This window comes from Salvia hispanica, chromosome 2, assembly GCF_023119035.1.
Source record: "Salvia hispanica cultivar TCC Black 2014 chromosome 2, UniMelb_Shisp_WGS_1.0, whole genome shotgun sequence".
Taxonomy (NCBI): Eukaryota; Viridiplantae; Streptophyta; class Magnoliopsida; order Lamiales; family Lamiaceae; genus Salvia; species Salvia hispanica.
The window spans coordinates 27215735-27241325 of record NC_062966.1 but is presented as its reverse complement, the minus strand read 5'-3'; the positions used below and the strand labels follow the sequence as shown (position 1 = coordinate 27241325).

Here is a 25591-nt window from a genome sequence, read left to right as displayed (position 1 = left end):
CACAATATATATCAAATTAAAGATAATTTTATAAGGATTCTAACAAGATCTCAATGACATATGTTTCGATGTCAAAATTTGAAAAAAATTTAATGAATTTTCATATTTTTTACAAACAGATAATGTCAACATAGCAATCATATAATATGTCAATATAATACATATACAATGTTAATGTTAAATTGTGTTGACATATTTAAGGAATCATATTGATATTTTTTATACACTATATTCACAGTTTTTCCAAAACCCTAAACTTGGCGATTCTTCTTATAATTTTAAATATAAATAATAATAAAATAAAATTACATATGACAATTTATATACCACTAGATCTCTACAAATCTTATAGTTTTAAAATAGTTGTATTTAGCAATTAAATGGTGAATTAACAATTGATCACACCCCTATATAAGATAACTTTAAATATACACATAAGCCTTTTGGATTACAATAATATCTACAATGATTTTTAGTGAAGAAAAAAGAAAATGTGACACATAGTAACAAATAGAAGTCCATATATGTCGTTGACGGTACAGTAACGTTGCTAATGTAGATAATTAATTTCACGTGTTCATTTTTTATTTTGAATTTTCTTGAATGCTGTTCTGTTTAATGTGATATGGAAAATCTTTTGACATTGCTTAAGAAGAAACAACTTTAAACAAGATATTTGAGAGTGTACATATTTCGAATGGCAAATGATGATATGCAACATAAAGATATTTTCTGATATAAAAACATTGAAGAAGTTGATAATGTTAAACAACTTAATCCATAAATTGCTAATTATAAATCTCATTAAAAGTATTTTTTTTCTAAAGTGTTTTTACCTTACATTCCTCCACATATCTAATTAATCTCATTAAATTAATTATACAATTACCCAATCTTTCGTATATTTATCGCTCTAACATGTGTGTAATCATGTGAATACAATTTTGAAAATCAAATCACCTTCACAACTTTGTCTCTTTGTATATTGATTGTCTCTTTTGTACAATAAAACACATCATATGAAACATTCTTAGAAAATAGATAAAAATGAAGGTTTCAAAAATGGGATTCCTTGTGTTGATGGCAATGGTGGTGATAATGATATCTTCTATAGCCAAGGGGTGGACCTAGTAAGCAAGCTCTAGGGGCCTAAGCCCTTACGACTATTTTTTTAAAAAAATTTGTATTCTATATAGAATTAGTGTAAGTCACCAAAAATGTTTTTCGACCTTGTCAAATTAATGGTTAGAAAATTGCACAATAGTTGAATCCCTACTAATATTTTTTTTCTGCGTACGACTGCAGTTGGTAGCACGGCAGATTCAGTTGAGAAGTGCCTGAGGGAGTGCTTGGCATCATGCCGCGATGTCAAGAAGCTTGTTGAGCCGGATGCTATCTTTTATGTAGATCGATCTAGAATACATGTTTGTTATCAATATGCCAACCCAATGTTGTGATGATTAATAATCAAATAATAGAGATCGATCTACTTTAATTTCATGTCGTTTCTATATGGTTTCATAAGATATGATAACTTTGAGAATAGACAAAAGTCTTTGGATTACAAGAATATCTATAAATATAAAATTTTGATTACTAAAATAGACATCTACATTAAAGTTTTGATTTTAGGCAATTTTCTCATTCGTGTACAAGACAACGTCTTTTTAGTGGTGAATAGCGACAAATGTCGTATAATTGCGGCTATTTATGCTGTTACTTTTTTATGGATAGGTATATTAACAACTGCGACTAGCGGAAATGCCCACGATAGTTGTAGGGTGGCGGCGGACGAGGGGAGGAGGGCGATGCTGGTTTGTAGGGTGATCGCCGGCCGGGTAAAGAAGAACCCAGAGGGGAATGAGGAGGACTATGACTCCGTTGCCGGAGCCGTTGGGTCTTATTCGAATTTGGATATATTGTATGTTTTTAATCCAAAGGCTATATTGCCATGTTTTGTTGTAATCTATAGAGATTTTTGATATATGTGGGTATCTTATATCATTTGCTTGATTTTCAACTATTGTTGTATTTTTTTTGCATATGTTTTTGTAATTTTGGAATTATGTCTAGATGTAGGAATGTCAATACAACCTGAAACAATAGCCTGAGCACGTAAAATTAACAAGTTAGGGTTGTATTTTTGTAACCTGAAATATAATCAGGCCATTTGGGCTGGTAAGTTATGCAGGAGTTGGCCCAGTCAGGTTGCGGGTCAGCGCACGGGTCTTACAACCTACTAATCCTACATTACGCTCGTCTTTATCACATCACGGTGTACATGTGTTTTTAAGTGTAAAGATAATTAACCAAAGAAAGCTAAATTATATAGTAGGCAAAACCTAATTTTATACAAGTAAAGATTAGTCAACACAAAAAAGTGAAGTCAAGTGTCGAACCACGATCGAATGGTCATATATTCTTGGAACTAATCTTGTCTTTACATCGAAAAAGCCAAACTAACTAGTGCATGTAATAAAATGAATTTATCATGCCAAAACTGAATAAAATGAATGAGTTTGACCACAATAACTAGGGCATGTAATAAAGCAAGAAAATAAATAAATATAAAAAGAAGCAAGTAAAAAAAACAAAGAGAAAAGGAGACACACACAAAGTGATAAAATTCACATGGAAGGTGATGACCTCTTGTTTCCACTGGCACCGCCGGAAAAGGAGGGCGGTCGCCTCCGGCGTGGTTGTGAGTGGAGGAAGGTTGATTCAAGTTTTTTTTTTCTTCGTATGATGTTGAGAAATAAAAGAGATAATAACTACATCTCTAAAAATTTTGAATTGAAGAAATAAATGACAAAAATGGCTGAAGGCCTAAAACTTCTAGAAACCAAACTGTTAATGACAAGTTGTTCTGAAATAAATACTAGATTGGTCTAATTAATTACTGTATAAATTATTTTTAATTCCATAGAGACATTTGAAGTATTTGTATAATGCTTTACTAATTAAACACTATACTTTAGTGTTGGGCTGGTCCCATTATGTGGGAGCCCAACTCAAGTTGGCCCAAAATAAATGGGCATATTTCTTTTTTCCTTAATGCTAATTAGTGTGTGTGTTTAATTAGAAATTGACAGCACATCTTTTGATTTGGGGAAAATCACAAATTAAGACAGTGGAGAAGAAAAAAGAGAGTGAGAGTCAGCTGCTATTATCATCAATTCAGAGTCAGAATTGAGAGATTGAGAGTGGCAACATAACTCCATTTTGTGAAAGGTGAGTGCAGATTTTCATCTTGGTGCAGTTCTGTTCGAGGCTTCGATCGGGTATTCATCCGTGGTCTGATTGAGCTGAAATTCGGACAGTGGGTAGTCGACTTGAAGATCTTGATATTGTACGGTGCGATTGTTGATCCGTGAACAGTAAGGTCAGATTTTCTGGTGTCGAAATCAGCCCCTGTTTTGGTGATTTTCTCATCTTGTTTTGGGTATTTTGCTTAAGATTGTTTTATCAACCTAGTTGGAGTTTATACTTCGTTGTAGAGGTTGGATATTTGATCTTGTAGCAAAAATATATTATAGTGGAGCTTTTGAGTGGACTCTCAAGTCCCGTGGTTTTTCCCTTTTGCTTCGAAAGGGTTTTCCACGTAAAAATCGTTGTCTCAGTTTATATTTTTGCTGATTGTTTGTCTTTGAAATTATCGTGCCACATTGTGTTAGAAATAATTATCGACTTGTGTTATTGAGAGAGAAAGAACACCCTTTGTGCTTCCGCAAGGTTTGGCTGTTTGGTTTCTTCCCAACAAACTGGTATCCAGAGCTACGGTTATTGTGTTCGGTAATTATGGAAATTAGCACAAGCAGAATGATTATGTTGAACGGCACAAATTATCAACTTTGGTGAAATAAGATGAAGGATTTGCTTTTTGTGAAAGCTTTGCATCTTCCAGTTTTTGCTACTCAAAAACCCGAGTCTAAAAGTGATGAAGAATGGGAGTTTGAACATCATCAAGTGTGTGGCTTTATTCGGCAATTTGTTGAAGAGAATGTTTATCACCACGTTGATCAAGAGACACATGCTCGCACACTATGGGATAAGCTTGAAAATTTGTATGCTTCCAAGTCAGGCAATAACAAATTATTCTTACTTAAGAAGATGATGATGTTGAGATACAAAGATGGAACATCTATAGCTGATCATGTGAGTGAGTTTCAGAGTTCATTGACTCAATTACTCGGCATGGGGGTCACATTAGATGATGAGATTGTAGGACTTTGGTTGCTTGCTACTCTACCAGATTCTTGGGAAACTCTAAGGATTTCACTTATTAATTCAGCTCCCAGTGGTATTGTGACTTTGGAAATCGCCAAGAATGGAGTGTTAAATGAAGAGGTGAGAAGACGGTCGCAGGGTTCTTCATCGCAGTCAGAGATTTTGGTTACCGAAGACAGGGGGAGAAGCAAAAATAAAGGAAAAAAAGGCAGAGACAAAAGTCGTAGCAAATCAAAATCAAGATACAAGAATATTGAATGTTATCATTGTGGTAAGCCAGGCCACATTAAGAAAAACTGCTTCAAGTGGAAGAAAGAGAACAAAGCTGGCCGAGATAAATCAGAAAGAAAAGAAGATGAAAAATCTGATTCTGTTGCTACTACCACTTCTGATGATAATTTGCTAGTTGTTTGTGATAAAAATGTGATCAACCTAGCATACGACGAGACGAGTTGGGTGATTGATACCGGTGCTTCACTTCATGTCACGTCAAAGAAGGAGTTCTTCACATCTTATACTTCAGGTGATTTTGGAGTATTAAGGATGGGCAATGATGGTTTAGTGAAGGTTGTTGGCATAGGAGATGTTTGCTTAGTTACTAATAATGGAACAAAGTTTGCACTCAGAGATGTCAGACATGCACCGGATATTCGTTTGAATTTGATATCTGCAGGAAAGCTAGATGACGAGGGATTCTGTAATACATTCAGGGAAGGGCAGTGGAAATTGACTAAAGGTTCTTTAGTTGTGGCTCGAGGAACTAAGAATGCGAATTTTTACTTGATGCAAGCTTCGACTTCAAGTACCATTGTAAATGTGACAGAGAATGATAGCTCAACTGAGTTATGGCACAGAAGACTTAGTCACATAAGTGAGAAGGGCCTTAATTGTCTAGCTAAAAAGAACTTACTTTCGGGTTTGAAGAATACTATACTGAAAAATTGTGCTCATTGTGCTGCAGGAAAACAGAGAAGAGTTTCATTTAAGCGTCATCCTCCGTCGAGAAAGTCTGAGCTGCTAGAGTTGGTTCACTCCGATGTTTGTGGTCCATTGAAGGTAAGATCACATGGTGGTGCACTTTATTTTGTTACTTTCATTGATGATTGTTCCATAAAGCTTTGGGTCTATGTTTTGAAAACAAAAGACCAAGTTCTTGATGTGTTCAAACAGTTTCAAGCTTCAGTTGAAAGGCAAACAGGAAAGAAGCTGAAGTGCATCCGTACTGATAATGGTGGTGAATATTGTGGACCTTTTGATGATTATTGTCGTGTGCAGGGAATCAGACATCAAAAGACACCACCGAAAACTCCACAACTGAATGGATTGGCTGAACAAATGAATCGGACACTGATTGAGAGAGTTAGATGTTTGCTTCATGATGCAAAGTTGCCTAGGAGCTTTTGGGCAGAAGCTCTGTGTACTGTAGCACATGTGATTAATCTTTCTCCTAGTGTTCCTTTGCAAGGTGATGTACCAGATAGGGTTTGGTTTGGTAAAGACGTGTCATATGATCATCTTCGTGTGTTCGGCTGTAAAGCATTTGTTCATATTCCTAAGGATGAGAGATCTAAGTTGGATGCCAAAACACGACAATGCATCTTTATTGGTTATGGTCAAGATGAATTTGGGTATAGACTTTATGATCCAGTTAAAAGAAAGCTGATGAGAAGTCGAGATGTGATGTTCATTGAGGATCAAACCGTTGATAATATTTACGAGGCAGAGAAAAAGGATCCAGAAGAAACTAATGACTTGACTAACATGGATCCCGTTCTAGGTCATTTGCCAGATCCTGTTCAGGATCACGTGCAAGATGACGTTGTTGATAACCAGCAAGGTATAGATGATGTTGATGCTCCTATGGATGATGATGAGAATAATCAATACCAAGCACCTATAGCTCCACCAACAGCTCCACTTCGGAGGTCTATTAGAGATCGACGTTCTAATGTGAAGTATACTTCTGAAGAGTATGTTCTTTTAACTGACGGGGGAGAACCTGAATGTTATGATGAGGCTATGGAAAGTGGATGCAAAGATAAATGGGTTGAGGCTATGAAAGATGAACTTCAATCCTTGTATGACAACCATACTTTTGAGTTGGTGAAACTGCCTAAGGGTAAACGAGCTTCGAAAAATCGGTGGGTTTACAGGGTAAAACAAGAAGAAAATTCTGAAGCTCCACGATACAAAGCCAGATTGGTCGTCAAAGGTTATAGTCAGAAAAAGGGGATTGATTTTGAAGAAATATTTTCTCCGGTTGTAAAGATGTCTTCTATCAGAACCGTTTTGAGTTTGGCAGCTTATTATGATTTAGAGGTTGAACAGATGGATGTAAAAATCGCTTTTCTTCATGGGGATTTGGAGAAAGAGCTTTACATGGAGCAACCAGAGGGTTTTATTGTACAAGGAAAAGAAGATTATGTGTGCAGATTGAAGAAGAGTTTGTACGGTCTTAAACAAGCTTCCCGCCAATGGTATAAGAAGTTTGAGTTTGTTATGGGGGAGCATGGCTATAAGAAAACTACTTCCGATCATTGTGTTTTTGTTAAGAAATTCTCTGATGATGATTTTATTATTCTGTTGCTCTATGTTGATGATATGCTTATTTTTGGCTGCAATACTTCTAGAATCAATGTATTGAAGAAGGAATTAAGTAAGTCATTTGCGATGAAGGACTTGGGGCCGGCAAAGCAGATTCTTGGCATGCAATTGACACGTGACAGAAATGACAAGAAATTATGGTTATCACAGGAGAGGTACATTGAAAAAGTACTTCAAAGGTTTAATATGGATAAAGCTAAAGTCCCTCTACAGATAAAGAGAAGGAAGAGATGCAGAAAGTTCCATATTCTTCAGCCGTGGGTAGTTTGATGTATGCGATGGTATGCACGAGACCGGACTTGGCCTTTTCTGTTGGTACAGTTAGTCGGTTTCTTTCTAATCCGGGCAAGGAGCATTGGAATGCAGTGAAGTGGATTATGAGATATCTTCGTGGAACTTCCAACTTGAAACTATGTTTCGGCATTGAGAAACCTGTTCTAGTTGGTTACACAGATGCAGATATGGCCGGAGATATTGACTCAAGAAGATCTACTTCAGGTTACTTGATTACTTGTGCAGGGGGAGCTGTGTCATGACAATCTAAGTTGCAAAAGTGTGTTGCTTTGTCTACTACTGAATCAGAGTTCATTGCGGTGACCGAAGCAAGCAAGGAGTTGCTTTGGATGAAGAAGTTTATGCAAGAGCTCGACTTTACTCAAGAAAGCTATGTCTTGTTTTGTGATAGCCAAAGTGCAATTCACCTCGGTAAAAATTCAACCTTTCATTCAAGATCAAAGCATATTGATGTGAGATATCATTGGATACGAGAAGTTCTTGAGGCTAAATTGTTAGAGCTTGAGAAGATTCACACCGATGATAATGGTGCAGATATGTTCACCAAATCTTTACTGAGAGGGAAGTTTGAAGTTTGTCGCTCGATCGCCGGGATGGCGGTCTCCTCCACATAATGGGAGGGGGAGATTTGTTGGGCTGGTCCCATTATGTGGGAGCCCAACTCAAGTTGGCCCAAAATAAATGGGCATATTTCTTTTTTCCTTAATGCTAATTAGTGTGTGTGTTTAATTAGAAATTGACAGCACATCTTTTGATTTGGGGAAAATCACAAATTAAGACGGTGGAGAAGAAAAAAGAGATTGAGAGTCAGCTGCTATTATCATCAATTCAGAGTCAGAATTGAGAGATTGAGAGTGGCAACATAACTCCATTTTGTGAAAGGTGAGTGCAGATTTTCAGCTTGGTGCAGTTCTGTTCGAGGCTTCGATCGGGTATTCATCCGTGGTCTGATTGAGCTGAAACTCGGACAGTGGGTAGTCGACTTGAAGATCTTGATATTGTACGGTGCGATTGTTGATCCGTGAACAGTAAGGTCAGATTTTCTGGTGTCGAAATCAGCCCCTGTTTTGGTGATTTTCTCATCTTGTTTTGGGTATTTTGCTTAAGATTGTTTTATCAACCTAGTTGGAGTTTATACTTCGTTGTAGAGGTTGGATGTTTGATCTTGTAGCAAAAATATATTATAGTGGAGCTTTTGAGTGGACTCTCAAGTCCCGTGGTTTTTCCCTTTTGCTTCGAAAGGGTTTTCCACGTAAAAATCGTTGTCTCAGTTTATATTTCTGCTGATTGTTTGTCTTTGAAATTATCGTGCCACATTGTGTTAGAAATAATTATTGACTTGTGTTATTGGGAGAGAAAGAACACCCTTTGTGCTTCCGCAAGGTTTGGCTGTTTGGTTTCTTCCCAACATTTAGTTCATACACGTTTAAATTTCTCGGTATTATAACAAATGTTTTGTAAAGCATACAATCACATTCGATTGTTCTTTTGTTTAGTTTGTTTTGGCTTATGTGTAGAGTTAATATTTCAACGGAAAAATAATTTGGCCCGACTAGTCCGATGAGTTAGTCTGAAATCCAAAAGATTAGGATTGAAAATTTATAATTAAAAAATTTTACAATCTGAATAGCCCGACAATCTGAGCGGATTGACATCCCAGTTAAATGTACCAATATATTTTCCATATTTTGTTTATTGACCTGACCCATTTCTTAGGTGTAAGTAAAGGGAAACATGTTTGTAACTACGCATCCTATCCTAATCAAAAGACATAATTTTCAGTTTTTCAGTGTGTTTTAACTGGATTGATGATTTGCATCACTTCATTTTTGCATTTCAATTCATGCACACAATTTTTTTTAAGAATTTAAATTTTTGATTCTGAATTTATTTTGACACTAAATCGAATAGTGACACACGTTGCTTGATTTGAAATTTTGAACAGACCTATTCTTATTGTAATTAATGCGCAAGTGGTATTCGTTGAAATATTTGCGTGGAAATTTTTTGGTTGCAATTCTCTATTTTATTCTAAAATATCAAATATTTATAATGAAATAAATATATATAAACCGAGGGGAGAATATTAGAGAGAATGAAAATGTTGAGAGTGACAGGCTAGCCCTTCCTCCGGATCATTGTTGCGGGCTAAGAGAGAATAAAGTAGGTGATAATATAAAGTAACAGTGCCGTTTTATTTTTTTTGTTAATAAAGGAGCGAGTGAATGGAGCATTTGTAGATGATTTGGAGATGAATTGAAGGATAAAAAAAATTTTAAAATAAAAAAAAATGTGAGAAAAGCGGTATTAAACGGTTATATTCACGTCGCGGGGCGTGTGGTCCAGCCAGATCAGTATATACTCCCTGAGGGCGCCTTGCAACGGTGGCCCGCCGTGACAAGCCAACCCTTTTCACTGATCACTGTTGCGGGTGCTCTAAGAGAGAGTAAAATAGGTGATGAAATCAAGTAAGAGAGATGTTTTGCTTTTTTGTAAAAAAAAAGGAAATAACTTAACTTTGTTAGGACATCCCTAAAAGCAATACGACTCAACTTAGTTGGGACGGAGGGAGTATTTTTTTTTCACACACACACATATATATACATGCAAAAAATATATATATTGAAGTCGAGGTGTAATCATTGTTGACTATATTAAATTTCTAGATTTGATGTCAACAGATGACAAATAACGTCAATACAACATCAATCGAGTGACATTGTGTTGACATTTTGTTATTTTTCTTTACACCAACCGACCATTGTTTGGAGGGAAACTTGCTCAATACATATTTCGTTTTGATTGTTAACATTTTGACTGTTCACGGAATATTGCCTTTTCACACACACACACAAAGACACTAGTATATATATTACTACTTTAGAACATAGTACATATATTCATTAAATCTGGCGAGCAAAATCAATTTGTTTTTCTTTTTTCGTCCTAGTAAATTTCCATTATATTTTCTACACACCATTTCAGTATTCCTCATGAATCATACACATCCATATATAAACCTACATCCATATACAAAATAGCACAAATATATCCTCATCAATTCCTAAACAAATCACACCCACCGATAAAGATGAAGATCAGAAACCTTGATATGAAAATTGTTTCAGCCGAAAATCTTCCAAAAGTTCGGCGGTGGTTCTAGAAGATGAAAGTCTATGCCGAGGTTTACTTCAACGGAGAGCCCAAAACAAGCATCCGAACCACCGTGGACATGGCTGGAGGGATGAACCCTAAATGGGACCTCCAACTCAATTACACGATCAACATGGCCTCTCTCGACAATCCTGGACTGGAGGTGGTGGTGAAGGTGAAGCTCTACTGCCAGAGAACTTGGGGAGGAGACAAGTACATCGGTGAAGTCAACATGCCGGTCAATGCCCTCTTCGACAGGCGTACGGATGGTAAAGAGGCGAGCTTCGATGTGGATGGGACCGAGAATGGGAAGCTCAAGTTTTGGGAATGAGCCCTCCTTTTGGAAAGAGGAGCTCAAGAAAAGGCTCAAGAAAGGGCTCAAGGAAGGGCTCAAGGTCGTGTTCGCGGGGCTGGTACATGTGACGTGGTTCGTCTTGACTGGAGGCACCTTATAAGATTCGTGACCGTGAGGACGAGGAAGACGGTGCGTTGGTCAATTAATATTGATATATCATATCAAATATAGCTTGTTTTCTTATTTCTTGGCTAAAACATTCACTTTTTAAAAAACATTGCACAGTGGCATGACCGTTAGCTTTTTGACGGAACCATAAAAAAAAGGACCACTCTGACAAGGATTTCATTTATTATGGACCTAATTTTCAAAAAGTGAATGTTTTGAACCAAATTTATATTTTGGTCATATGTTTAGGACCGAAATTGACCTTTACTCTTGAGATTAATTTTGTTAAATTATTGGACTGGAAAAGGTTGAGATTAATTTTGGTGAATGGTGAATGATTTTGTTGGAGTAAGTATTTATGTAAAAATAAGGGTTTATTTTTTCTCATAAACTTTAATTTCTGGCTCTAAATAACATGAATTTAGTCATAATTTACTCCATATATAGCTTGTTATTTATTTCTCTGTTACCATCTATAGTTCTATAGCTGCAGCAACGAATAATGGTTGATATTAATTTCGGTGACTTGTGAAGGGTTTTATTTTCAAACATAAAGTAAATGGTGATATTTTGTTTTCTCAAGAAAAGCCTATAATTATCAAGTTGTTATTATCTACTCCCTCGTCCCCTAATAAATGTATTTTTTCTTTAGTTTTTAGAAATTGTTTGACTTTGTTAAATAATACTACTATATATTACTCTTTTTGTTCCAAAAAGTTTGTCACATTTTTCATTTTAGTCCCACAAAATTTTTCACATTTGACTTTTTACCATTTTTTGTAGCAGACCTTATATTTCACTAACTTATTCTCGCTCACATTTTTATTATAAAACTAATATATAAAATTATGACTCACATTTGATTAATTTTTTTATTTCACTTTTATTGCATTTCTTAAAGCATTTGTCTGGACAAATTGTGATAAAATATATGGAACACATGGAGTAATAGAGTGTAAGCCATACATTTATATATTAATTTTATAATAAATTATGAATGAAGGTGATTTAGTGGAAGATTCATTATAAAAAAAAGTTCTACACCAGAAGACAACTCGCACAGATCACCTTCCCTTCATTTTTAGTGAATTAGTTAAAACAGTTACTCTCTCCGCACCTTATTATGTATCCTGATTTTTCTAATTTTTTTTATTAAATGTAAATATAGCATTTTTGTTGAATCGGAAATGAATGGAATATTAAATCTTGGCAATATTATTTTTCCATAATACCAAAATATTGACTCACGTCGAGTGGCACACACGCTGACACGCATAACAAAGTTGACGATATTAAATTTTGGCAATGTTAGATTTGTATACTCCTTTAATTTCTACCAAATTATGTCTACACATTGGAAAAATTGGACTCTTTCGCCTTTTATACACGATAACTTAACTACATTAGACCAATTATGATATCGTTTAATGTAAAACACATTTATTATATAGTATAACTTTCAATACAATTCCTTTACCACAATCTGAAACATAGCTGAAATTCCATTTATAATTACATCCATTACAAAGTTAAATTCATTCTACTTACTATTCTTTGCACATTATATTCCTAGCTTTGCTTAATGTGTGCATTACAGGTAGTAAAAATAGTTGGAGCATTTGAGCGGAGAAAGGATCTGAACTTAATAATAATTAAAAAATATAGTATTGTGAATGAATAAAGTGGTAGAGTATGTGGTAGAAATTAGTAAATAAGTTGATATATATATATATATTGAGGATGAAAGTGGACGATATGAGTTTTATTAAGCAATTAGTTTAGAAAAGGAAAGAAACTCCGAATGTTGGAGATTTTGATAAAATGGTGAAAGTTTCAATAATAAAATACTCCCCTGTGAAAATGAGGCTTATAATATTGCAATCAATTTATTAAAACTCATGCCGAAAAGTAGATGAGACTGATATAGAAAATAATGTACTCTCCCACTTCTCATAAAAGTATGAGCAATGAGTATGACGCATGAATTAAGATAAAATTGGTAAAGTAAGAGAGGAAGAAAATGGGGTAAAGTAAGATAGGGAAGGAGAATTGTAGTTAAAGTGGTTAATCGATAGTGAGACCTACATTATTAAATCGATATAACTTTCCAAAAATAGAATTCACATGAACGGATGAAAATTAGTGAAGTCCCTATCAATATTGTTGTTTTTCTTTAGTCCAGCCTACTAATCCTCCTTAAATTTCAATTAAGGGAAACTTCCTCATACAAATTTACGACTTTGGAAACTTTTTGTACATATAGATAAGTCCTCAATTCTAACAAAATCATCATATTTTAATTTGATGGATTGCAAAATATTAAAATAAATATTGTTTCAGTAGACAATCTTCTAGATATCTGGTGGCTCGGGAGGATGAAAGTCCCAAAAACAAGCATTCGAACCACCGTGGACATGACTGGAGAGAAAAACCCTAGATGGGACGATCAATTACACGATCAACAAGGCGCTCAAGGCTGAGCTCAAGGTCGGGTTCGTGGTCATGACAAAGGGGACGTGGCTCGTCTTGAATCGGAAACGAATGGAATATTAAATCTTAGCAGTATAATTTTTCCAAAATACCGAAATATTTACCCTCGTCGAATGGCCTACACAGTGACACGCATAACAAACTTGACGATCGATATTAAATCTTGCCAATGTTTTTTCTCTCTATAGCGTTGTGTCGTTAGATTAGTATACTTTAATTTCTACCAAATTATGCCTACACATTAAAAATAATTCGATAACACTACATTGAAATTGCTTATCTTGACATAATTCCCATTTTTTAGGCATCAAATTCAAACTAGAAAACTCCCATACGAAGATTCTAATCCCCAAAAATTAATTATGATTTTGATTGTTATGGAATATTGCCTTTTTTCACACACACAAACACACTCACACACACTAGTATATATGGCAAGCAAAATCAATTTGTTTTTCTCTTTTCGCCCTAGTAAATTTCCTTTATATTTTCTACACCTCCAACCATTTCAGTATTCATCATGAATCATACACATCTATAAATCCATATACAAAAAAGCACAAATATATCCTCATCAATTCTAACCAAATCATGTACAAAAAAGCACAAATATATTTCTATTTTTGAAAGTACCTTACGTGACATGACATAATGCATAACTTACTAAACTAGTACTATTATTTTATTTTATTATTTTATAATTTGTAGAGAGAGCCAGACACCTAATTGTTAATGATAAATTGTTTTGAAATAGTAAATACTATTGGTCTAATTAGTTATAAATTAGTTTTTAATTCCATAGAGACATTTGAAGTACTTGTATATTACTTTACTAATTAAACACTAAATTTTAGTGGTTTCATACGCATTCAAATTTCTGCATTTAAATTTCTTAGGTGTGGAATAGTATTGGTCGCTTAATAATGTAGCAATCTTAATATAATAATGTAACTTATCATAGTCATCAAATTCACTATAATATACAAATACTTTATTTGATGCTTATACTATGGAGATATTAAGACCTTTAACGTTCCCTAGTGACATATCCCAATCCCCACACATTTCGTTGCCTAATAGTAGTATGATTTCACAGTTAATTTGATTTGAAGATTTGAATAGTCCTATTCTTATTGGGTAAGTAATGCTCAAGTGGTGCATGTTGAAATATTCACGTGGAAATTTTTGGTTGCAACTCTCTATTTTTATTCTAAAATATCAAATTTTAATAAAATAAATATATATAAAATGAGGGGAGAATATGAGAGAGAGAATGAAAATGTTGAGAATTTAGTGTGAATTTTTTTAGATGAATGGAGAATTTGTAGATGATTTGGGGATGCATTGAAGGATAAAAAAATTAAAAAAATGTGAGAAAAGCGGTATTAAACGGTTATATTCACGTTGCGGGGCGTGTGTTCCAGCCAGATCAGATATATACTCCCCGAGGGTGCCTTGCAACGGTGGCCCGCCGTGACAAGCCAACGCTTTTCCCTGATCACCGTTGCGGGTGCTCTAATAGAGAGTAAAATAGGTGATGAAATCAAGTAAGAGTGATGTTTTGTTTAAAAAAAAAAGGAAATAACTTAACTTTGTTGGGACGTCCCTAAAAGCAATACGACTCAACTTAGTCAGGACCAAGGGAATATTGTTTTTTCTATCTCACACACACATATATGTATACATGCACAAAATATATATAGTGAAGTCGAGGTGTAATCCATTGTAGACTATATTAAATTTCCAGATTTGATGTCAACAAATGACAAATGACAAATAACGTCAATACAACGTCAATCGAGTGATATTGTGTTAACATTGAACGTTATTTATTATCTATTGACATCAAATTTTAAAATTTAATGGTCCAAATTTTAATTCGTACTAGTAATTCATAAGAGAGATAAAGTTTGCAGTATAGCAGGACTTTAGCAGTGAAGTCCCTATCAATATTGTTATTTTTCTTTACCCCAACCGGCCATTGTTTAAAGGAAACTTCCTAAATACATATTTCCTTTAGATTATTGCCTAATCACACACACACATACACACACAATAGTAATATATTCATTAAATCTGGCGAGCAAAATCAATTTCTTTTTCTTTTTCGTCCTAGTAAATTTCCATTATATTTTCTACACCTCACCATTTCAGTATTCATCATGAATCATACATATTTATAGATCTAGCTATAGCTACATTATCCATATACAAAAAAGCAAAAATATATCCTCATCAATTTTAAACAAATCATACCCACCGATAAAGATGAAGTTCAGAAAACTTGATATGAAAACTGTTTCAGCCGACAATCTTCCAAAAGTTCGGTGTTTCCTGAAGATGAAAGTCTATGCCGAGGTTTACTTCAACGGAGAGCCCAAAACAAGCATCCGAACCACCGTGGACATGGCTGGAGAGAGGAACCCTAAATGGGACCTCCAGCTCAATTACACCATCAACAAGGCCTCTCTCCGGAAGCCCGGGCTGGAGGTGGTGGTGAAGCTCTACTGCAAGAGAACTCGGGGAGACAAGTACATCAGTGAAGTCAAGATACCGGTCAAGGCCCTCTTCGCCAGGCGTAGGGCTGGTCAAGAGGCGAGCTTCGATGTTGCTGGGACCGGAAATGGGAAGCTCAACATTTTGTATAGTTTTGGGAGGATGTTTAGGGATGAGGAGCCCTCCTGTTGGGTAGAGGCGATTAGGGCCGGGCTCAGGGTCTTGTTCGTGGTGATGGTACAGGGTACGTGGTTCGCCTTGTCTGGAGGCATCTAAGATTTGTTTCCTAATATTGATATTGTTAGTATGCCTTGAATCTGTATAGTTTGCCGCTAGCCGATACAACGTTGGTGAGCCACGTAAATTCTGTGTCTCTTTACGTTTATGTTTCTCACGATTACACAGTTGCTCTATTCTGTCACAACAGATATATCATGTCAAACATAGCTTGTTTTCTAATTTCTTGGCTATTGGAATGTTTCTTCATGTTTTTATTAGGTCTTTCCTCTTTAAGAAAGTACTACCAAAATGTGTGTATGTATACATGTCTCTATGATTTTGAGTTTTGATCTCACTTTAAATTGTCGTCGTCTTCTTCCTCTTCCCCGTTTTATTAGTAGCGTTAAGTCTCTTCGGAAAACGACAGAGAAACCCCATTTTTTTTAATCAAACATATCTAGGGTTCAATCTCCATTAGTCTCGTTCCCGGTTCTTCAGTCCCAAACGCGGTCGATGTGGCTGTTTTCTGCACTTCATTAATTTTAATTTGCTGTCTTAATTGATTTTTGCAGGGAATTATTGGAGTGGGGAAGGTTGAGATTAATTTTGGTGAATGGTGAATGATTTTATTGCATTATAGTATAAAAGTATTTATGTAAAAATAACATGAATATAGTCATAATTTACTCCATAACTTGTTATTTATCTCTCGTTACCATCTATATCTCTACTAAATGTTGCAGAACGATAGGATATTGTTATGACAAATAGGACACAATCCTATACATATTCAAGGCATACTAACAGATATACATGTACAAGAAAGCAAAATGTGTCTTCTCTTCTTCTTTCTACACGCTGCATAGCATATTCTAATAGGGTATAATCTCCATCAGTCTCGTTTATACTCCGGTCATTACAAGGCACCGTGTAGTCGGCATCGAAATTCCACCTTGGTCCCCAAACGCAAGGCAATTTTTTCCGAGAAAATGGTTGAGATTAATTTCGGTAATTCATGAATGGTTTTATTTTGAAATATAGTAAATAAAATGGTGATAATTTGTCTTCTAAAAATAAAGTCTTCATTCATCAAGTTGTAATCATCTACTCTCTCCACGGAAAATTCCGATCAAAGAATTCCACCAATTTTATTTAAAGGAAAATTCACCCCATGTCCCTTTCCTGTCGCCCGCCTGTCTCATTTATCGCACAATGAGTCGCGCCCTCGCCTCACCTTGCCTCGCCACTGTTCCGTCGCGGCATCCCTCTCCTGTTTGGGTTATGAATGCTATAAACTAGGGATATGTATGTCCAATATTTTTATTGAGCCAAAATAGGCCTACATTTATAAATTTTACCACAGCAACGTTTGAGGTGCATTTGTTCTACACAATTATATTAATATACTACTACGAATTAGCCACCCCTTAAAAAAAAATAAAGAAAAATGTTATAATATATTCTTTTCATCCTAATAAATATAAAACATTTAATTTCTATAAAATATTGAGAATTGAATAAGGAGGATGAAGATTTTAAGAAACGGTCGATGTGAGAGGGAAGAGAAAAGAGAGAGAAATATATTTAATGACTAGTACAATTTTTTTTTATTAATTGATAACTACAAAATAAATTAGATGTCTTATATACGCTGAAAACCAAATCTTAAAAAAACTAATTAATCCTAAACGATACTACATATTTTAACATTTTTCCACCCCCCACCCCTCTACCAATTACAGGGCGACAAGTGAAAAATCCAACAGTAAATCGTTTTGTGTTAATTCAATTTGGGGGAAATAGAATTTTTTTTTTTTTATATAATTCATGGTCAAGATAGTACAACTAGAAATAAAACGCATACGTTTTGAGAGAGAGAGAGATAATTCTGGTGGAATAAGGCTTCAATTGTGTAGTCAGAAATGGGGAGATGGGATGGAGGTGTCTGGAGGTGGAACCTTCTGTGGAGATGGAGAAGGAGGCTCTTTGTTTGGGAGGAGGAATTAGTGGAAGAACTCCTAATGGTCGTGAATTTGATAGTATTGAAGGAAAATACGAGCGATGTGAGGGTGTGGTCTGAGGACAATCATACTTTATTTTCAGTTTCTAATTTTGTTTTACATGTTAATAAGCAAACGGAAAAAGGGCAGACAACAAATGAACCCGGACGACTAGCTTCGAAGAACCTTGCTCCCCCTCGTGTTCAGCTCCATGTTGGGTTGGTACTTCTTGGGCGACTCAACACTAAAGAGAGACTCTTCAGATTAGGAACTCCGAGGATTGAAGACAATTTACGCACCTTTTGCAAGGTTGAATTTGTGAAGGGACTAGAGTAGACGTGCAGTTTTGCGCTGTGTGATATATGTCACTCGATCTAACAGGTTCAGAGGATTCGACTAGACTTCAGAGGCTAGAAGATCATGAAACTATCAGAAAGGGGTCGTTGGGTGCACTCTATTTCTTCAAAACCTCAACCCACTATGCTACAACTTAGCACAGGGAAGTAAAGGCTCGATCCCACGAGGACGAAGGTGTTACGAAGCTGCATTTGAGGATGTTTTGGGAAAAAGGGGGTTGGCTGCTGCCACAAAATTTTGTGGGTCAAGAACTTAAAACTACTGGGTCTGAAGGATAGAAAAACTTTACTCTACCTACTGGGTCTAAGAAATGAGAGCGTACGGAACATGCATGACTTTTGAGAAACGAGATATTTTAAAGTTCTAAAACAACTGGAGTAAACTAACTAGACGGACTTTCCTAATTTGGACAGACAAGCATAAAACGAAAAGTAAAGGCAAAGTAGATCGTACTGACAGTGGTCTAGGGGACTTGCAGAAAAGTAAAGTACATGCAGAAAAAGTACTGACATAAAGCAGATCTGGTTCTAACTACCAACAACTTCATCTTCTTCGGGAATCAAACGAGAATAGCAGATAAAACAGAGTATTAAACACCATGAAAACAGAGCAAACTTCAGATCTAACTTAAAACGAGAAATTAAAGCCTAAACTACCAGATCTACGCTACTGGACCTAAAGGGCAGAAACATAAAGTGAACAGCCATAATCATGCACAACGTAAACAGCAAACACCAAATACGCGAAACTCCAACTCAAATACACCACGATTCAACAATTTCAGACATCTCCATACGCAAATCCCCAACCTCCAACAACAAACCAACAGATCTCAGCTCCAAACATCCAACAATAAATAAGAACGAAAGTAAAAAGCAGGAAATAAACATCAACTCAGCGCGATCCAACAAAAACCAACATAAACTTCCATAATAACGAGAAATAGGTTCGGATCCAGTAGATCAAAGCAAGAACTAGAGTTATGAAACTTAAAAACCAACAAGCACTAAACGAAAGCAAGTAAATATTGTTTCTTCGCCTTCACAAGACGGTGTTACACAGCAGCAAAATAACGATGAGAAGAACCACGGTGGCCAGAATCCTCCATCTCCAAGCGCGTAGTAAACGAAATGAGAAATTTGAAGTGTGGAACTAAGGAATGGAATGAGAGCTTAAGCTAAAGTGCGAGTAGAAGTGGTTGTCTTGTTCTTCAAGGTTGAGCTCTTTATATATGTGAGGCTCTGATCCCTAGGGTATCCCTCTGGTGATTTGACGCTCTTGCCCTTGAGTAAGACTTTTAAAATGATCTGCTCATGCTCCATTCTGTTCCTGTCGCCAACTTTTAATTCTCCCAGGTCTGGACGATAACTTCTAATTTTACTTTAATTCCATCTCTTTTGCATCTACCAGGTCAGGTAACAGCAACTCCTAGGTCCGGCATATTTACTACGCACCTGAACTCATAAACGCACATTAGCGCCCCAAATGCACAGAATTTTAACCCTAAACTAATGCATGAAACGAGCCTTATCAATCTGAATCGATCGAGAACCTTTTCTTCAGCGGCAAAGTTTCATCAATACTGTGGTATTTTTCTTGTGACTGCTGGAGTATGTCGATTTGCTTGCCAAAGGGACCAGAAGCATGCTTGCTCTCATGGCTTGGTGCCCCCTTCAAGAGGTTTGACAAGAAGATATGGATCTCCATGTTCTATGTCTCTCGTGGACTATTTGGGACATCCAGAATAAAATAATTTTCCAAGACTTCACACTAAACTGGGAGTTTGAAAAGAGAAGACTTTTGTTGTGACTTGGTACATGGGTGAGGGGTTGGTGCTCAGGATTCCCTTTTTCCCCTACACAAATGGCAGAAAACTTGCACAATGTTAGAGGCCTAGCGAGGCTTTGAAAGGAAAAGGAACTAGATGGAATAAAGCATTTGAGGTGCGCTCTTTTGTGGTTTTGTTACTTTTTCTTTCTTTCTTTTACTCCGATGTCTGCTTTTCTGTTGTTGGTGTGTTGTTGTTGGTTGAGCTGGTGGTGTGGCTTTTTGTTGAGGAATGGCTCGTAGTCGGGTTGCTGCTGACTTGTAGTGTTTCTTTGCTTAGCTTATGGGTTTTTGGTTAGTGGCAGGTTAGTGGGGGTTTCTACTTTGTTTTTTATTGCCTTGTTTGCTTTGTTCGTTTGTTTGTTATCGACTGTTTTGCTCGCTGTGCCCTCAGCTTGAGCTTTTCTATTGTATAAAAAAAAAGTTATGTAGTCAGAATTGAAGCATGTAAATTGTTAAACTGACTGATTTTATGGTAAATTGGGCACAAAACTATATCTGGATATGGTAAATTGGGCACAAAACTATATCTGGAAAAGTGAACAACGACTAATAGAGAGGAAAATATAGATATGATATTATTTTTATTTATATAAATATTTTATATTTAATAGAATAATTTAAAAAAATATTTTATTTTTAATGGAAGACATAGAGTATGAATTTAGCTACCGCTTTTTAAAGCTGTGACGAATAGAATTTGTCTAATATTATGACTTTTTTTAAGTAGTCTGCCATTCTAAAATTCTACTATTAAAATGACACATAAAATTTAACTATAGTGGGCCAGGCCGAGACTTGTACGACATACGACATGCATGGACCATATATTCAAGTCATGCTAGAAAGAGAAATGCAATAGTCTAGAAGACTAGAATTAAATGAAATACTAGTAATATTAATGCAAAGGTTTATGAGCGTCATCTTCGTTACGCATGTGGGACCACTCCAAGTTAGTTGGAAATTTTTTATATTTTTGACAAATAATATTTTGCTAAGATTAATATTCCATCGGTTTCTTTTTAGTCCATTTTAACAAAAAATGTTATTCCTTTCGTCGCACTATAAGTGAGATGTTTTTTCATCACTCGTTTTAAAAACAATAATAGTAATAAAATAGTTAAAGTGGTGATAATGTAACACAAAAGAGAATAATATAGAGAAGACTCTAATCTATATTATTATTTCTCTTACATTTTTGCACTCATTTTGACATTTTGATATCGTGTTGACATCACTAGAATCACAAAAACTACCGTGTACAAGGAATGTCTAAAATGCCATTTCAAATTAATTAATACAAAATGAATTTTCACGTGGCACCACTAAATACCACTGGATCTATAAATTAGCTAGGAATGAGTAGTAATTATGAATTAGCTAATTAGTAGTAATAATTGATCACATCTATATATTACATATTCCTGCAGTTTCATTTGAGTTGGACCATTTCCTTTTTTAGAAAATATAATTCACTTATCCATGTTAATTTATTTCTATGTTTACTTTACTATCTCGTACATTTTCTCTCTTTCACTTAACTTATTAAATAGGTTCAGTACTAAAAAAAGTGCTCTAACACTAATGAAATGGAAGGAAATGGAACGAATACTCTAGCTAGTCAACTCAAGTCTTCAAACATTAGTTCGTATGTTAAAACATGCAAATAAATATGTTATATGTCCAATATCAGTTCACTATTTTAATTACTATGGTGTGAATAATTGAATTAATTCACTTTTGTATTCGCGGCAAAAGCATTTGATTCAACACTTAGATTTTTGGATATTCTTCGATGATTAATCGAATAATTTCCAATAGCGTTACATTATACAATTGCAATCTACGCTGTTTATTCTTGCAATTTTACTAATGGGTGGTTGGCAATGATGATACCCTTGGCATTGGGGTCAGTTTATTGGGCTGTTGGGCCCAACCCACTCTCATCTTTTTCTCAATTCTCAAATTAGTGAAATGTATTTATATTGTTTATGGGGATGAATTTAGGTGTTGGGTTGAATAGTCTGCTATTATCATATTTGTACCAAATTTATAGTCTAAAATACTTATATTCAAAAAAAAAAAAAAACTTCGTCGTTATATTCTAAGTAACACATTTTTTAGAATATTTCATTCTAAATAATACCTTTTAAAAATAAAAATATAACTTTTTTCTATTTTTTTCTCTCTTAATTTATTTCTTTCCACTTAACTTATAAAACTACACTACATAAAATTTTGTGCGGATTAAAAAATATTTCACTTAGAATGGAATAGATGGAGTATATGTTACAATTTTCACATAATAAATATTTCTTACTGGTGGTCGGTACTTACGGATGAAATACATCAAGTTAATACTCCCTCCGTCCCAGAAAGATTGTCCCAGTTTATTTTTTGCACTTATTTTGCAAAAATAATACTCCCTCCGTCTCCTATTAAGAGTCACACTTATCAATTTCGGTCCGTCCCCAATTAAGAGTCACACTTCATTTTTACCATAAATGGTAAGTAGGTCCCACATTCCACTACCTCAATTCACTCACATTTTATTATAAAACCAATATAAAAAATGGGTCCCACATTTCACTAACTTTTTCAAACCAACTTTTCTTTACATTTCTTAAAACCCGTGTCGGGTCAAAATGTGACTCCTAATGGGAGACGGAGGGAGTAATAAATAGTTAAAGTAGAAAGAAAGTAAAGTAAAAGGGAGAATAATGTAGAGAACAGTCTTACCTACATTATTCTTTCTCTTATTTTACTCTCTTTCAACTTTACCTATTTATTATTAATTTTATAAAACGAGTGTAAAAATGAACTGGGACAATCTTTCTGGAACGGAGGGAGTAGATGTTAAAGTAGTATTTACTTGATTATGTACTATTCCCCCCTTTCCACGATAAATGTTTAATTTTCTACTTGCACTAGTTTAAAAAATATGCTAGATTTTGGAAAAATGGTGGGAAGACAAAGTTATAAGAACGTGGATCTACTTTTATAAATTAATCTATACAATATATAAAAGGTGAGTGTTGGAGAAATTACAAGATTACTATTTAATTTAAATATATTTAAATTTTGGTGAATAGTGAATAATTTTGGTGATTTACAAGATTGCCATTCAATATATAAAATCGATTAGTCACATTGTGAATTTTTAAGTTGTAATTTTTTCGCACCCCCATATCAAAAATCCTGGATACACCACTGGTGGTTGGTCTCATAGTGTAAGATATGATTCTCAATAATTGCACAGAAAATAGAAAGGAATGCATTTCATTTTCTATAAAATATGAGTTTGTCCTTTCAATATAGTACTCCATATTATTGTTTCCATTTAATTCCTTTCCCCAAGATTTTAGTTTTTCAATTTGTTTGAATTTAGTTATTTAGAATTTTTTTTCATGAAAGTTTTTATATTTATTAAAATCTCGTGTCAATGAAGAAATGTATCATCTTAATCTAGATGGAGAGAGTGCTACAAAAGAATTAATAAGCAATAGTTGAACCCCAATCTTCTAGATTAGTGTTCACACAACAGTGACAAAGAAAGTGATTTCAGCAAAGGACGAGAGATTATTGGGAGCAATTTCATGGTAAAAATTCCATTTTTATTACTACCTCCGTCTCTCAAATATTATCTCACTTTGACCCGACACGAGTTTTAAAAAATGTAATGGAAAGTGAGTTAAAAAAGTTAGTGGATTATGGGCCCTACTTTTATATATTATTTTTATAATAAAATGTGAGTAGAATGAGTTAGTGAATATGTGGTTCATTACCAAAAATGATAAGCAGCGAAATGGAACAAACTTTGGGGGACAGATGAAAATGAAAAAATGAGACAAACTTTCAGAGACGGAGATAGTATATCCAATGGCCCAATGTTTTGCCATATGGAGTAGTAAAAATGTCAGAACTGATACTATAATACAAGAATCAAGACCCTTTGTTGGCGATAATAACGGAAAAAGCAGATCATGGACGACGAATACTTGTACCTGTGCCTGCCACAACTGTAGCGTAGGTCTTGTGATAGTACATTAGACTTGAAAGAAATAAAATAAAAGATGAAAAGATGTGTATTCAAGATTTTCACTTACAGAAGTGAGCATTACATCGAGACTATTTATAAGCTACTCATAATAGATAAGCATTAAATAAAACACAAGACCTAACACATTCTACAACCTTTCAAGCTTCTACATTGATGTGTTAGATGAAGAGTCTTGTAGCATTTTACTTATTTGAGAGTTACAAATTAAATTTGATGCACACTTCATCTTTCCATATTGCTGCAGTGTAATGTTATTTTCCAACTTAGCATTGCATTCACTTTTGCCGATGACTTCTTCAATTTTGATATTTGAAGGAGAGGTTTCAATATCCCCCCTCAATTCGAGCGCGGACTTAGGACAAACAGTGAGTTTGTTGCGAAGTTTAGAGAAGAATTGGTAAGAAAGTGGCTTGGTGAGGACATCTGCAATTTGGTCGGCAAATGGAACAAGACGAAGATCCACTAATTTGTCTTGAAACTTGTCGCGAACAAAATGTATGTCTAATTCAATATGCTTGGAGCGGGCGTGAAGAACTGGGTTGCTGGCCAATGCGATGGTACTGATATTATCCACCCACACAATCAGAGTGCGAGAGGATGAGATTTTCAATTCGGAGAGGAGATGAGTTACCCAAGTGACATCACAGACAGCCTGAGCAAGACTCCGGTATTCAGCCTCAGTGTGCTGCTTCGAGAGACACCAGGCTGCTTTTTGGAACACCAAGAGATCAAGTTCTTACCCAGAAAAACACAATAGCCAGTGACAGATCGTCGGTCGTCAATATCTGAAGCCCAATCAGAGTCGGAGAAGGCGATAAGATTGGTGTGAGATGCTTGGATATGAATGCCGTAACCGACCGAGCTGGCAAGGTATCGGAGAATACGTTTCACTGCCTTCCAATGAGAGTCAAGAGGGCATGCCATGAATTGGCTAACCATATTAACAACATAGCTGATTTCCGGTCGTGTGAGGGTTGCATACTGCAATGCTCCTACAGTGCTCCGATATAGCTTTCCATCTATGGTAGGATCACCTTCATCATTTGATAATTTAAGATTTGCTAGCATTGGAGTAGGCAATCCTTTCGCATCTTGCATTTTTACTCGTTCAATGATATTTTTAATGTAGGAACCTTGACTTAGATGGAGTCCCTGAGCAGTTTGAGTGACTTCAACTCCTAGGAAATGTTTCACTTCACCCAAATCCTTAAGAGAAAATTGCTTGCTGAGGCTTGAAATAACATGCTCAATGGCAGAAGATGAACTACCAGTTATTAACATATCATCGACGTAGATGAGAAGATAAATTGTTTCAGATGCTTGAATCCGAAAGAACAGAGATCGGTCTGCCCGAGATTAATGAAATCCAAGTGATAATAAGGCAGCTTGAATAGTGAGGAA

At 35.3% G+C, this 25591-nt stretch overlaps 4 protein-coding genes across 4 annotated transcripts; 3 read left to right on the top strand and 1 right to left on the bottom strand.

The window, feature by feature from the left end:
- Positions 1 to 10291: 10291 nt before the first annotated feature.
- Positions 10292 to 10609, top strand: LOC125206638. Its single transcript, XM_048105879.1, has one exon. The coding sequence runs from the start codon at positions 10292 to 10294 to the stop codon at positions 10607 to 10609; it is 318 nt and encodes a 105-aa protein (XP_047961836.1).
- A 4804-nt stretch (positions 10610 to 15413) lies between these two features.
- On the top strand, positions 15414 to 16633 carry LOC125203587. Its single transcript, XM_048101967.1, has 2 exons — positions 15414 to 16077; positions 16519 to 16633. Exon 1 carries the CDS (start codon positions 15500 to 15502, stop codon positions 16001 to 16003), a length of 504 nt encoding a protein of 167 aa, XP_047957924.1. The 5' UTR covers positions 15414 to 15499; the 3' UTR covers positions 16004 to 16077; positions 16519 to 16633.
- Positions 16634 to 17868: 1235 nt separating this feature from the next.
- On the top strand, positions 17869 to 18282 carry LOC125206637. The gene has a single exon (XM_048105878.1). The coding sequence runs from the start codon at positions 17869 to 17871 to the stop codon at positions 18280 to 18282; it is 414 nt and encodes a 137-aa protein (XP_047961835.1).
- Positions 18283 to 24817: 6535 nt separating this feature from the next.
- LOC125206636 (uncharacterized mitochondrial protein AtMg00810-like) lies at positions 24818 to 25471 on the bottom strand. Its single transcript, XM_048105877.1, has one exon. The coding sequence runs from the start codon at positions 25469 to 25471 to the stop codon at positions 24818 to 24820; it is 654 nt and encodes a 217-aa protein (XP_047961834.1).
- Between the last annotated feature and the right edge of the window lie 120 nt (positions 25472 to 25591).

What these genes read in the sequence shown, in the direction of transcription:
- LOC125206637 (XM_048105878.1), top strand. Translation starts at nt 17,869, where the DNA reads ATGGGGAGATGGGATGGAGGTGTCTGGAGGTGGAACCTTCTGTGGAGA.
- LOC125206638 (XM_048105879.1), top strand. Translation starts at nt 10,292, where the DNA reads ATGAAAGTCTATGCCGAGGTTTACTTCAACGGAGAGCCCAAAACAAGC.
- LOC125206636 (XM_048105877.1), bottom strand. Translation starts at nt 25,471, where the DNA reads ATGTTAATAACTGGTAGTTCATCTTCTGCCATTGAGCATGTTATTTCA.
- LOC125203587 (XM_048101967.1), top strand. Translation starts at nt 15,500, where the DNA reads ATGAAGTTCAGAAAACTTGATATGAAAACTGTTTCAGCCGACAATCTT.